Genomic DNA, 15492 nt, shown 5'->3' with positions numbered 1-15492 from the left:
GTCTACAGAGAAGTAAGAGAGTTTGATTTAAATAAGTACTATTTTGAATGTATACTCTTGTAACAGTGACAAGTTATCAAGCAGAATCATTTTAATTTTTGCATGGCTATCACATTTAAAATGAAGCCAGATTGACTTCTCTCAGTTGATGTTTATCAAGTATTCTTGTAATCTTCAATTGTTTTATCAGATTTATTTTTGCAAGTAAACATATAGTTGAAATTTATGTATTGGTGCTTTATTTGGGCTGTAAAAATCTAATTATTCCATTGTTCACAGATAATATTAATTCATTAAAGATTAGTTGTTAAATACTTTTTTAATAAGAATCTAAATGATTTAAAAAGTTGAGGAAGTTAGCATCTCTAATACTGCGCTGACAAAGGAGCAGAGAGAAAGAATAAGCTAGTCCAGTCAAATAATCAAACGTTGACATTTTCATGTGGTTCTATGAAAAACACATGTAAGTGTCTTTATGTAGTAACACTTGCAGTGACCTGGGAGATAAAGCGATATGGGAGTTTACCATCTCTCTGTAAAACATTTCCCCTTTTATTTTCTAGTGATGTATGGCTTAGTTACATGTACCTTTTTTTTTTTTCCCCCTTCCCCTAGCTGACTAGTGTGGCTTTAGGAAGGTATTAGTAAAGTCTCGCTTGCACTTATCTCCCTGTTTGTGGTGGCTTTGCCCTAGTGTTAGTCGGGAAATGGCTGAAGGATCTGCCTGTGAATGAGAAGGTAATTAGTCACAGCCAAACTGCTCACTGTGAAGTAAACTTTACTCTCGGGGGACTGTTTCATCAGAAAAGGAGTTATCTTAGGTTAGCTTCTGAAATCTAATTGATTTATCATTATTTACAGATTCATATCAATTAGTCCCTCAGTGGAAAAAAGTGGTCCATTGTAATTTTGACAATTTTTCTCAAAAGACCACTTCCTGTAGCCCGTCTTACACAAACAGGTGCCAGAAAAGCATTGTGTGAAAATTAGAGGATCTGCAATCAAAAATGCTGGCTTATATGGTTGTAATCTGGAATTGCCATAGTGGAGAAAGGAGTTGTGAACACATGTGTATGAATGGAATTGTTCCACACTTAACAGGAGATTTATGGCTGAAGAAATCACTACAGAACAGCAAGTGGTAGAGATTGTGTTTTTATTTTAATATGAGAGCCAAGTCTTGCATTAGGACGTTGCTGAATCTAGTGCAGAAAACAAACGACACCCAAGGGATAGTGTAGCATTCCGTTAGATTGAAGGGCCTTTAATAATCCCATAGTCTAATAGCAGTTAAGATAGAGAATGTATAAGAACTAATCTTCTGCTTTTACAATAATGTGTGTACGGTAACAAGAAACAGTTATGATGTGTTGGCACCGTAGCTTTTAGCAGATGACTTTTTAAATTAAAAGATAAGTTTGCTGAGTGACTTTCTGGAATTTATTTAATGAAGGCCCATAAAATGTGATATCTGTTTACAGCTGGATTAACAGCACTGTGCTCAACTACTAGTCTTTACGCTAGACAAAAAGTACCGAACAGATCTGAAATCTTCTTTCGGTCCTGGAAAGGGCAATTTCATTTTGGAAAAGTGTAAATTTAACTTCTACATGTGTCTGTCTTTAATCGCGATTAACAGTGTCTTTTTGCAGATTTCACATGGTCTTGGACTTCCAAACTGTATGCTGCAAGTCAAATGTGTAGAAAGAAATACTGCAGCAATCCTGCTTGTTCAGTTTTTTCGGGTTTGGTTTCCTCTGAATAGCAGCAAGCAATAGCAATTCTATTAGTATTGCACTTTTTTTTTCCTCTCTGTCTTGGAAAAGTCAATCTATCGATTAACTTCAGTTAGCTGTTTTTCTGCATAGAAGATGTTTGCGGATGGGGTTAATTTTTGATTGAATTATATCTACTGTATTTGTATTCTGTAGTTAGTGTATCTGTTTCAGGTATGCAGAGTGAGAGTAAGTTGTTCCTGAAATCACTTCCGTTTTGGAGGCGGTAGTGGGAAGTTTGCGCAGGACGTGCTAAACAGCCAGTGCATTTTAGCTTGTGCTCTGACTCTCTAAACAAACAGTTCCCGGTACTTGTAAGCAGCCAGCTTTGGTGTGTAAATGTACACTAGATGGCAGTTTTGTCATATCTTCCAAGTTCAAATAGCTCTGCAGGAGAACAGGAAAGGCCATCAGTGTTTAGTCTGCACTCACAGGGTCCCTGCATGACCAATGTGGACCCCATGGACTTCCTGGAACATGTGTTAGCAATTTAGCAGCAGACATTTATTTCTTTGTTTTACTGCTTGGCTCTTTGAGAAAGTGTTGGTACTCAGTTATGGGCTGTCTGGATCATGTCAGAGGCCATGGGGATCAAGTCCATGTGACAGGCCAGACTGAGGAAGGATGAAGTTGGAGGAGGTGAGGAAACTGACCCTCACTTCAACAGTAACAAGTCACTGCCTGTCTGTGGACTGTGGCCAAATGCCGGGGCGGTTTAGGTCTAATACAGCTGAATAAACAAAACACTTTGCCCATTTGGCTTTTTCATATTTCATCAACACTAGTTCAATCAAAGTCTTTTCTATTTCCTAAGAAGAGGTTCTTATTCTTCTTTTTTTTTTTTTTTTTTTCCCTCTTCCCCCCTCCCACCCTCATTTTAGCCCCATCCAGACGAGGTGACCTTGAAATCCTTGGCTACTGCATGCTGCAATGGTTATGTGGGAAGCTACCCTGGGAACAGAACCTGAAGGACCCTGTAGCTGTCCAGACTGCGAAAACAAAGTAAAAATAAAACCACACACGCATATACACATGCATACCACCCTAGAACGCTGCAACGTTCTCATCACTTAACAAAACAGGTCTGAAAAAGACTTTACATGCTGTAGAATAGCACTTTACAAGAAAGTTAAAACAGTTTTCCTTGTTTGAGAGATGTTAGGAGCAGTGAATGTGACCTCTGTGTGCATGCATACCCTCTTCCACATGTTTCGGTAGGTACAGCTGTAGAGAGATAATAAATTCAAATGCACAGTACACAGTCATTTGTCTGCCATGTATTTTTAAAATACTTTTTTTTAGAAAAAACATTTGTGAATTAGTGCTGGCCTTATTGCACATACAGAAGGTGGTTGTGTGTTTCCATTAAACTTCACGGGTGCTTTGTAGAGACTGTAGTACAAACATCTCTTGGAAGTTTTTCCACATGTGCGTTCAATTTATTTAACTTTCTATACGTACTATTTTTCAGATGTTTTTATGTAGGCTTTTAATGTTCTATAAGCCTACTGCCATTACAAACAATTAAATACCAAAATACTAAGGAACTTGATTAAAATCTTTCCTTTTTCCCAGCATGACTCATTTAGAGCTTACTAAAGCAGCAGAGTGTATAAGTGTTTTCTTTCTCTGCTTTCACAGTTGGGACTTTAGAGAGTTAATTGCATGTGGTACCGTGTAGCCTGTGGAAGGCTATACAGAAGAGTAGTTACCCATAAATGTAACATCACAATTGGAGAAGGCAGCAAACTTTTAAGTAGGGCAAGTCACAACAGAGGTACACAATAGGGATAGCTGATCCACAGAAATCAATCTGCAAATTCAGTGTGGCATCGGCTCTCAACAGAGAAAAAGGTTAGCCTGCAGACTGTGGATAATACAGATTGCATCTGTAAATGTTGACATCGTACATTATGTTTAATATTTCTCCTTTAGAAGTTCTGATCATTACACAACCCCCTGCAAGGTAACACTTACACAATTCAATGTTAAATCAATTTAATCAATCAAGCTGCTTCTCTAATTCTTGTCTTGCGGTTAACCCTTAGATTACTAGCGTTTTCAGGATGCCAAGCGAACAGATGCTTCAAGGAAATGCACGGAAAATGATGCAGATTCTATTTATCAGAATATCCTAATGAATTACATTCTTGGTATTAGGTAACTTACCCAGGTCATCCCCCTTTATTTATCTTCATTTTCAGTGCCTATACTGTTTTCAAAGGCCAGAAATAAACATCTGGATGTATGTGCATATCCAGTTGCTTATAAGTTACTAAGTACATTAAGCAGCACAGTTGAATCACTTCTGAGCGTGCCAGTCCTTTGCTGCAGAGTCTGTGTGATGATGAGGAAGAAGGGGCTGGGCCTGGAAGGTGAGGTACACGTGAAAGGCAGGAGCCAGCACAGAGCCTCCAGCTCTGTTGCTCACCAGCTCTCGCATCCTCTCCTCCCTTCCCTACAAATCCTTAAGTCTTTCCCCCAGTAGCGCTGGGGCAATGAGACAACTGTGCCAAAGCTTTGGGCATTGGTAAGGGGATATTTAAGGACTCGTGGTATATTTGAATTTAGAAGTGTTTGTGCCATGCCACAATTGGAGGAGAGGCTCCATTTGAATTGGAATTTAAGCTAGATAACAGGAAAATGTTTGTTTAAAAGTTTCATTTCACCAAAATTGAAACCCCTATTTCTGATACTAAACAACAGATTACTGAATTGAAAGTTATTAGCCTATGTACCCCAACTTTATGCATTTGAGAACACATCCTGTTACTTATCGGTGGAACTTCGTGGCCCCTTTAAACAAACAAACAAACAAAAAGGGATTCTTTAACAGCAGTAATAGCTAGACTGAGCTAACAGTTTTCGCTTACTCAGGGCAAGGGGGCTTGTGCAGCTGCAGGTTCCTAGAGGTGCTGGGAGATCATCCTGGTTCATGCCCGCACAAAGATGACAGCTGGTGTTACTTCATCTGTTTTTAGGGTATGATTGATTCTGAGCTCTAGTGTCCTTTGCGATTTCTGTTTCTGCATAGATAGGAAGTACATCTGTGACCCTGCCCTTCAGTTTATGAAGTGTATGGGACTTAAGGTCATTTAACCTCCCTCTCCTCTTTTGTCCCTGCTGTGCCTGCTTGTAGTTTTGACAGCCCTCACCTAGCTGCCCGTGAGCTACATGGCAGAAAGAACCTGATGCTAAATGACTAGTAGGCAGACCAGAACTGCTTCTTAAATTCCAAAATACAAATATTAATCATGAAGCTGAAATGAGAACAAGGCATTTCAGCTCAAAGGATTTTCCTTTTTCTTTCTAGAAAGCTTAAAAGACCTGCAAAGAAAAACTTAAGGTGCAGTCTTAGCTGTAAGCCTGGTCTTGGTGAAATCCGCAGTCTCCAAAGAGTTAAAAATATAGCTGGCAAGAGGAGATTTTTGTTTTAAAAGCAGTACCGTGAATCATTGGCTATCCCGGAGGTCTACTCCCTTTGGAATTGAGACTTGCTGTCTTCCTAAATCCCAAATGAAGAACCACCTGCTCCAAAAATGACATTAAATTGTTGCACTCTCATGTTGTTTCAGACTGATGGATGAGCTCCCAGATTCGGTGATGGAATGGGATTCTTCTGGAAGCAGCTGTCGTAAGTGTCCTTGCACTATGTACCATACAGCTCTTTAGCGTGTTAGAAAAAGTACTTAAATCTCTTGCTGTATTTGGAGGAAGCAGAAGATAAGCAAAAGTAACACAAATTTAACAAAGTCTTCAATTTAAAATCTTAAATGCAATTGTTGTGTTTTGCACCTGAGGGCAGATGCCTTCACCAGGCCCGAGTCCATGCAGTATTACCGGGCTCTAGTCTCAGGGCAAACTATATTGTGCCAAGCAGAACTCATCCTTGAAATCAACCTGCGTGAACCTCTCTTATACCTACCTGTCCGACAGAGGAATTCAGCCTGCAATATCTGCGTTTAGGTGATAACACAGTAGTTATGTAATGCTCATTGTTCCATCGTATGTCACGCTCGCTACTTCAGGGTGCGATTTAATTGAACTAATATTTCTGACTTCAGTGGAACTGGATCAGGGCCTTCACGTACAAGCTTGTTATATTTTAAGCATTTTTAGCACAAAGGCTTGTTTTCTACAAGGGGAGAAGGTAAATTTCTGGATGCTGTCGAATGCTGGTCACTCTGCAAGAAATGATTCTTGATGCTTACTGGTACAGGATACTTGGGGTACTTGATGCTTTTAGTGCAGGAGCTCTTTTTCTGCTGCTTTCCTGCATTATCCCATAAACAAGCACTAAATAGATGAAATAGACGTTGAGGACTAAATTTTCAACCCTAGTGTGTGGCAGTATAAAAATCTTGATCAGTCTCATCTGTGATGTGTGCCATAGAGTGCCATAAGGGATCTTAGCCATGTGTAATCCAAGGTGTTAGGAAGCAGTGACTATCTTAGAAACAGAAGTATCTGTCAGTATGGAAATAGTAAGCAATAGCCTACAAAAGGTTTATTGCTTAGTATTCAGAGTTTGAAAAAGCAAGTGAATGGACGGTTTGTCTTGTCATATGTTTCTTCCTTCACTGAAATACAAAAGTAACCCAGGGAAAACACCAAACTTCCTTCAAAGGTCAGTGTCTATTTTTGATTTATTCACTCATTTTCATAGCATTTCTGTATTGGAATTATTGGGATGTATTGTGTATTACATAAAATATATTCATGATCTGTATACATATTTAATAAATCTTTACTTCTGGGATTTTACCAGATGCTAATATCTGGTGTAGTACTCCAGTTTTAGAATACACTTGGGTCTTCAACTGAAAGGAAAGTTTGATCTCCCCCATATGTTTTTCCAAATAGCATTATTTCTGCCCATTCGGTGGTTTCTGTTTCTAGAACCCCTCGATAATGACAGCAAAATAATGCTGCTGCTAGACTGTTTGAGGATGCAATCTCAATACCAATATTTGTCCAAGTATTAGAAAAATACTTGGAAAAATACTGCTTTTCTCCGAAGCACTCAAAGTATAGTATTTATGCAGATTAAAATAGCGTTGTTGAGATTAGTTAATATTTAAAGGGGTATTATGATCTATCAAATATAAAATACTTCTGTTTTACGCAGAACTCTCAATATTTGTTGATAAAGTATTTTGATTAATTTTTATACTTGGCCAGCTTTCGGCACTGCACGAATTAGTCTGTGTGGATAACAAGACATAGCACTTAAGAGTCAGCTTGTTTATCCAAGTCTGTCTTGTCCTTTTCTCATCTCAAAAAGACAAGATATTGTCAGTTCTGTGTGTTGAGTGTCTCTTCAGCTGAAATTGTGTTTGGCAATGTAGGATTGGCATCCATTTTGGAATTAAATTCTTTCTGAAGTTCTAGGTCTTCACCGAGTGAAATTTACACTGAAATATGCTCTACAGGTGAAATAGCCAAGTTTTTGGCATGTGTTTATGACTTAGCTTACGATGAGAAGCCAAAGTATCAAGTGCTCAAGAAAATCCTGCTGGAGGGACTAGAGTCAAGTGGAACTCGCTACGATGGCCCTCTGGAATTTTCTGCTGCAGCATGCACACGAAATCATTGTGCTGCTAAAGTGTCAAAAGTAAGTAAGACAGTTCTGGGATTATTTCTGACATCTGCTGCTTGGTTGTTGCCTTTTCTTTTGTAGAAGAGGAAATAGTTTAAGATCTCAAAATGAGACTGACACAGCAGTTCTTTTGCCTTAAATACACCATGTTTGTTAATTCCTGTTTCCCCTGGCTGTGCTAAAAAGTGGGATGTCAGCCCTTAAGGAGGAAGAACTGTCATGAGTCCTTTTGACCTGCAGCCTCTCACTTCAAAGCAGTAGGTCTGTGGAGAATGATTTACTTTCAGGATAATGGGGAAGTCAAGGACTTTGTTCACTAACATCTTGAAGACAAGCCTGAATGCCAGGTTTTTCCTTCGTTCCAGATGAAAAGCAAAGTTACCTTTATTAGTGAAAGCATTTAATTCATTTTCTGGCTTTCAAACTGTTCTTTGTCATTTGCCTTTATACTCCTGCAGCCACTAATGTGGAGGAGGTATTATGCTGGGATTTAACAGCGTTACTGGTACGCAGTGCTATGTGATGCACTAACGCAGAATTTTAAAACTGACGGCTATTGTGTTATATTTTTCTTTTGTACTTCTAAGTCCGAAACGATACAGTTAATAGAACCATGTTTTAATAAGTAGAGATTGAGGTAATTAGCAGTCTTAGTGGACTTGCTGTGAAATGTCAGTCCCGTCATACCTCTGCCTCGAAACTCCCCGTATGCAAAAGCCCTGTTTCTGTCTCCGATGGGTGTGCAATAAGGCAGGGTCAGGGTACCATTCATTTTTAATATTTCTGGTGAACTTTGGACCATCACAAGTGTATGTGAGCCAAGAATGCAGGATGCAAACTAATGTGACTGATAGGCTGCTAGATGAATGGTGATTCAAGTATCAGTGCACAGATGGTTCTGATTTGCTGAGTTTTGTAGCTGCTGCAACTGAAGACATAAAATATCCTTCTAGTCATAAATTAGCTCTTTGGAAGCAAAACCTTGGCACCAGAGCTTTACAACCTTCAATTAGTAGGTTGGGAAAGAAGTATTTGAATGACTGTGGTATTGACATCTGTAGGCCTGCATAGTAATCATTCCTAATAGAAGAGAATATCTGTTTGAGGGGGTTTTGCATGGCTAATTAACCACCAGTGAGAATATGTAATTTTTTCATGATCTCCTGATTGTCACCTTTCTCTCATGATACAATTACATTTTATTGTAGCAAGTGCCTCACAAACCAATTGTCAGCACTATTTACGTATTATGGAAGGCAGAACAAAAGTTCATGTTTAATAAAAAGGCACTGAGTTTTGATCTTGGTAATTACAGATACTTATTTTAGCAATTGTATTGACTTTTCTGGGTTTATTACTTCTTTTTCTTTTAACAAAACCAAAAGCTGTTTCAGTGACAGTTCTTCCTCTTGCTATGATGGTGACCACTTTGTCCTTACTAATTTGAGAAGTTTTTTTTTGAAGTTTGTACTGTTTTCTGAACTGAAATATCAGGTAGCTGTTAACTGATCTCCGGCTGATCCTGTTGGATCTCTGGTTCACAAGAGTCTGTGATCTCTTAGATCAGATACGGAATAGTAAATCTGTTTTCTTCTTACTGTCTGGCCTAAGACTTGACGGTGTGCTGGCCTCAAAGACGATCCTGACCTTCCAGGCTGTAAAAGCTGCTGTAGCACTTGCTATTTGCAAGGGCACAACCCCACTGAAAGAATCCGTAAATGAGGAATGTCAGTTATCACCACTCTTGTGCTGTAGGACTAAGCAGAATTGCGTTTGATGGCCAAGAGCACAACCAGAGGGAGAGTATGTCTGCATATTCCTAAGTTTTGGCACCTGTTATCAGTTTTTCAGAGAAATTTTTAATGTTGAGTGTCTTAATTCTTGGAACAGTAAGAATGCTAGTACTGCTCCAATGATCGCCTATTTTTTAATCGTGTTTCTTCAGCCAGTTCTGCTGCTTACATGCGCAAGTTTCCTCTAACATTCACTGCAAAGCAGCTGCAGAAAGGTAATTTCTAGGGTTATTCAAAGGACTTAAGGAGTACTTAAACACAAATAGAGAGAGCAGGTAACTGAACTTTCTCTATGTTTATGGCTGTCTTCAGAAAATCCGATTTTTCAGTCTGTGGTGATTGGCTGTGGAGGATATTCAAGGCCTGGTGCACTTTGGTGCTACAGTCCTGACAAAGTGTTCGATGACAGGCAGGCACTTCCCACTGCATCTCTTCACGGCGCTGTCTGTAGTTACCCTAGGTCTGACTCTTTTCATCTCTGCATTCCCTTTCCACCTCTCCTTTTATTCACCAAACACTTCTCCCATTAAAGAGGCAACCTAAGAATAGTGGGAGCCACTACAAACAATCCGCTGTCTCCTCACTTCTTGCTTATGAGCAGAATGTGACTCCAGATGACCTGTCTGATTCCACCTGTGCCAGTCTGGTACGCAGGAAAGAGGCGGTTTGGGTTTAATTCCCTTCTGAAGACCAGTAAACACCCATAAGTACCAGTAAGGGGATCCTGTAACGCTAGCTCCTTGAAGATGGTATGAAGAGGAATTGCTAGAGAACATGAATTTTAAGATGCAGCTCCCTGTATAGTACACAAATCTGATCTTGAGATGGCATAAAAAGCCTAACAGTGGCTACGTCCTGGTTCTTTGTTGCAATTGCACACCAAACATAGGTGATGAAATATTAATTGCGTTAATTCTCAAATTTGTTTACCACAGTTTTTGGCACTGGATATAAATATTTTCAGCTTTCATTTGCAGTGAAAGTGCTAGCATTAGGGCCCAATGAAGTACAGTAAGGCCAGCAGACTACTTTTTAGATCTTGTAGATTTTATATTAAAAAATAATTACATCAATACCAACCTGTAATTTTTATTAATATGGTCTATGGTAATTTTTAGGCATAAAGTAAATATTTTCACAAGTGCTTTAAGTCCTGTTTTGAAGGTGATGTAGTCATTTAAGGTATGTATACGTTATGAAGATACCAGAGTTCGCTGTCCACAGGATGAGCAGTTCTTGCATAGTGCGGTACGGGGCCGTGATGCAGAGAAAAGGGCTTGGGCCCCTACGTTCAGGTAACGGTCGGTGTGGCACTGAGCCTCCCCTCTGCAACTCCATTACTCCTGGCTCTCTACAGTGTTCTGTCCTGAGGTAGACTGTTTGAAAGTAGCTTCAGTTGTTGTTCAGAACAGATACACCTTTACGTTTCTAAACTTTAGTAATTTTCACAGAGCAGAACTATGGATTATATTTTTAAAAGGTGTTTTGGATTAAACCATATATGAATTGCCTACTGGCACCTTCAACAGTATTTAGTTTGTGCAGTTTCTATCTCTTCTATGTACTTAATTTGCAGTATAAAAAAGCAGCCCATTATTTCTTTCCTAGCTGCTCTGTTCAGATACAGCTGCTGCATAGAGGACGATATGCAACCATTACAGTTACCGAGTTATTAGTGTGCCAGAAGTACCAAAGGCGTGTGGCATACAGCCTGTGTTTTGGCTACGTTTGTCTTCCAAGTTACAGAAGCCAAAACCAGGCATCGTTTGACACTTAATGCAAGTTTTTTCCAGTGCTGCTCTAAGCACTAACTCACGCAACTATTCACTGTGTATTCCCCATTTACACTTTAGAAGCCTGTAAAAGAATATAAGCATTAACTCTTAACTTAGATTACCTGAGTCAGAAGACTTAGTCATTACCTTACTTTAGAGAGTTTTGCATTTGACTCAATCCAGTGATAGGAAATGCATTCAGCTCTACTTGTTCCTGGCATCATTCCCAATAAAGGTTATTAGTGAATGTTTAGAAATGTGTAACTGACATTTATTTTATAGCATAATTTCCCAAATACAGCATAGCTCTAACTTTGTACTGTTTGGAGAAGACATTTATTGATAATCAAAATGCTGAAAACAATTCTTTTGAGCAAGGCAAAAGCTTACTCTCATTCTGTGTTCTCAGTACTGAAGATGGAACACTTTCTTTTTGAAATACTGACTTGTTTTCACTATACAAAATTGTTCACCGTACAACAGGTTGGCTTACCAAAGCCTATGCCAAAACCAGTTCAGCAGAAGCAAAAAGAGATGGAAGGTGAAGAATACGTCCGTCAAAACAAAGCCTGTACTGGGGTAACAGGTAAACAACTCCAAGATGAAGAAAAGCCAAGTCAATTAAACAGGATGCTTCACCAAACAGAGCCTCAGCAGGTGCGGATTTGGGCACTGCAGTAATAGGTGCTATCTCCTGGGAGGGCGTACTGCTCTGTTAGCTCAATGTCCACCTCTTGGGGTGGGCAAGGAAGAGAAGTGCTTGAAAAAAGCCCAACGCTATTTCACAAACTCCAGAAGTTGGCATATGCTTACTGGCTTGTATTGTTCCAAATGTGAAACTCGGAGTTTCTTGTAAGCCCAGGGAGTAAGTGCAAACAGGGCAGTACCCTAACCTGTCTCAAAGCTGACAGGTCCAGGTATTGGAATGGTACCCATGATCATTCTGAACGTTACTGAATTCTTTTCAGCATACAGAGTTACTATCTATCTGTACTGTAACAGGTTCACTTACTGAAGCCTTCACCGAAACGAGGGCAACAGAAGCAAAACAAGGTGAAAGAGGAAGAATTTGACTGCCCAAGCAGGGCCCGTGCTCGGGTAACACGCCGGCAGTTCCAGGCTGAAGAGACGCCAGTTAAATTTTACACTATGGTTCAGGAGCCTGACCACCCCCAAAAGGTGAGGTTTGTGGTGTTACCTTAGAACAGTCATGGCACCCTGCAAAAGAAAGATCCGCTTTTCTAAAAATAAGAGTTTAAAAAAAACCCCACAAACCAAACCCACACCACCACACACAAAGCCTAAACTAAATGTATGCAGACTAGATGTTTGTGTGTAGTTGCTTGGTCATACTATTAGCAGACTAACAGTCCAGTTTCTTCTATAGTTTGGTAGTAAAGTGCTGCACTTTGAGTCTGCACCAGTGTGCAGATAAAAGTGTTGGGAAATGGCGTTCTCCCTTTGCGGACCCTGTTGTTTTCTTGGTAGAAACTTACTTCAGCAGTCTCCTTTTCGCTAGTGGAAAACTTCATCGCACTCTTTAATTAAGGTCTTAACTACTAAAATCCTCAGATTAAAAAGTCAGAATTTAACTAACTCACCTCAAATAATATTGGTAATTTAAAAAGGGCTGAGTGAATGTATTCAGTCTTACTCTTCACCTGTACGTGGAAAAATTGAGGAAAAAAATTAATCAAGGTTTCAGTAAAAATACTGCAGAAGAAAGTACATCTTAAGGAGCACAGTGTGATTACTGTCTATGGAGTTGAAGTATATTTTAACAAAGAGATTCTACCCTCATTTTCTTTCTTATAGAAAAATAACTTGTTAAATGAGGACAATTTCTAATAAGCACAAAAATGCAACTTTAAAGATCGCTTTATTATTAATCCAAAATTCTTTGCTTCAAGGAGTCTGCTGATCACTGCCTGGAGACTCCGGTACAAGCTAGGAGAGTGAAGCAGAAAAAGCACAGCTGTACCTGAGAGCATCAGGCAGTAAAGTGGTGAGCAGAACACTTTTTGGAGATCTTTTGGCTGATACCACGGTAGACAGATTCTGAAAAGTCTCTGGAGTCCTGATACAACAGTGACTCAAAGTAACAAATACAACTTTGTAAAATGAAGATATTCCAGTGCTATTTCCCAGTCCTCAAATGCAAAATTCAAAAGATATTAGCAAAAAAGCTAGCAGATCTCCTCCTTCCTGTATAGTTTGTATAAAAGCTACTGTAGTCCTAAGACAGAAGTATATATGGGAAGCGAGCCACATTTAGGTTTTGCAACATGACAAAGGGAAAAAAAGAGCTGGTGTAACTTCCCCTGGTTACTTGAACAGCAAGCACGTGGTATGAGTTGTAGATCTTGACTCCGGGGAGTAACTTGGGGATTTGAGTTTCCCTCCTTTTTGTGGGAGGCAGGAAAAGTACATTTTCACAGAAAAAGGGACCAATGGCTGGTCTAGTATTTAGGTTATATTTCTGTGTTGATTTAGTTTACAAAGGAAAAAGCTGCTATTCCAGTATGGTTAATAACACTGCATCTATGTAGAACAGTTCTGTGGTACTCACTGAATATTATGCATAATAGGGGAGAGTTAAAATGGATGTCAGATAACATTTAAGATACTCAAATGAGAAACTGGAGAAGGAAAAAAATGCAGGATTGTCTTAGTTTCATTTTGCAGACTTCCTCTCAATTCCTTTCACATAATTTAGGAGATTGGTAAAGGAAAGCTATATAGGAAATTATTTACAGTACTGAGGTTATGAAAATTCAGGATTCCGCCAGCACAAAGCAGGGAAGAAAGCACCGGTTTCATGCAGGAACTAGAGCAGCGAGAGGCAGTCAAGCATCCTCTGGAGAGCAATTCCAAACACCTCAGTTAGGCAGCTGCCTGGAGTAGTTACCTGCAGGCACCTCACGCTAACGTGGGCGCTTAGATGGGATGGCCACCCTGTCGCCATGAACAGGTGATGCAGTTAAAGGTCTGAATACAGAACTTGGAGGGAAAGTTCTCTTTCTCCCTGCTTTATCTTTTTCAAATGTACTTCCCCCAAAACATCACATAGCTGGGACAATGAAAAATTAGCGGGTCTGCTTAGTAAGATGCTGCTGAATACATAATAGTACCTTTCTATCAGATAGGGCCCATCTTTCACTAAAGGAAAAGAAACTGACGTGTCTGTCACTAATTTGAAAGGGGAATAAAACAGGAAGACAGGAAATTTCTATTAGAGAAATACAATTTAGGTAATGAATTTTCAGCAAGAAAACTGTATGGCTCAGATTGAAATTGTGGGTTGTATTGCTAAAAATGAACATGTTGTGAATGGGATCACAGAAAGGAAACCAAAGCTGAACATTTTTGGTCAAGTCTTGGATGTGTGAGAACCAGAATTGTAGTGTCTGGGGATTCCTTTCAGAGATGGAGATCAAAAAGGTAAGCTGAGGAGGACATTGCTTCTGGAGACCGAAAAAGACCCCAGTTGCCCCCCTATCCAGCTAGAACAACCCCACTCTACTAGCAGCTTTATGCTCTCTGTGATCAGTCAGGAGAAGTTTAGCTTCACCATGAAATGCAAGAACTTATACAACTTTAAAACAGCAAATCAAACTTCAGAGTAATGTCTAGGGTTTCCAAGCTAAAGCTTTATTAGCAGGAACACTGTAAAGACTTAATATATTAACAGTTTTTGGAAACAAAGATCGAGAAGAATTTCAGCTGTTGACTTCAATAATAAATACAGAGTATGTCTCGTGAAGGTGTTTAATCATACCTAATGTCATACACTTCACATACAATGTACTTACACCTGCAACTCCCAGAATTGAGACTTTATAAGAAGTGTATTGCTTTCTCTAGGATAACTTACAATACCTAGATGGCATCTTTGTTTTTCCAATTTGCATCTCACTTATTCAATATTAGTTTATTATTACTATTTTTTTCCTGCAGAAAGACACTGCAAGAGAATTACCACCATTCAACCCCCGAGCAGTATTATTAGAATGCAAAAAGAAGCACGATCAACTCTTAACTACAGATCACCCGGTATCATCGCAAGAAGCTGCTTCTGACATCACTCGTCCTTCTGTATCTAGTATATTGAGGCTTGCATTTACTGATGAAACATACCACTACAGTATAGCTATACTTGTACTTCTGCTACTAATATTACTTTCCTTGTATTTTCTTTGATGTCGCTGTTTCAGTGTCTTCAGTGCAAGTGCAGTGGTGCTCCCGTCACAGTTTTTTTCTCAGAGTTTCTTCGTTGAAAATTTCAGTGGCTTGAAAAAAATACATATCTTTTACAGGCAAGTTCTCTTAAACTTTCCAAATCTGCACTCAGTAGTGACGTATGCACTGAACTATTTGTACAAGGCTGGTTTGGGTTACAAATCTTGGGATTTGGGGTTTTTTTTGAAACTGGACCTTTGCTACAGCAACATTAAAGTATCATGAAATACAATGGGGCGTGACACTTAATTACCGTGACACTAGGATGTTGATAACCGGTGTGTAGCTGTCTTTATAGTGTTTCAGAAAAT

General features: G+C 39.3%; 1 protein-coding gene across 1 annotated transcript in view; it reads left to right on the top strand.

Annotated features, from left to right (window-relative positions):
- The window catches only part of VRK2 (vaccinia related kinase 2), a 45555-nt gene extending 30413 nt beyond the window's left edge, over window positions 1-15142 (top strand). Inside the window, exons 8-13 of the mRNA XM_009696841.1 lie at window positions 2657-2777; window positions 5351-5409; window positions 7208-7389; window positions 11426-11599; window positions 11945-12121; window positions 14900-15142. Of these exons, the coding sequence (XP_009695143.1) occupies window positions 2657-2777; window positions 5351-5409; window positions 7208-7389; window positions 11426-11599; window positions 11945-12121; window positions 14900-15142 (956 nt within the window). The remainder of the gene's footprint in view (window positions 1-2656; window positions 2778-5350; window positions 5410-7207; window positions 7390-11425; window positions 11600-11944; window positions 12122-14899) is intronic.
- Window positions 15143-15492: the final 350 nt, after the last annotated feature.

The sequence above is a fragment of the Cariama cristata genome, unplaced genomic scaffold (assembly GCF_000690535.1).
Source record: "Cariama cristata isolate BGI_N322 unplaced genomic scaffold, ASM69053v1 scaffold7003, whole genome shotgun sequence".
In the NCBI taxonomy this organism is placed as follows: Eukaryota; Metazoa; Chordata; class Aves; order Cariamiformes; family Cariamidae; genus Cariama; species Cariama cristata.
The sequence above is the reverse complement of the archived record's forward strand: the minus strand, read 5'-3'. Positions and strand labels throughout refer to the sequence as shown.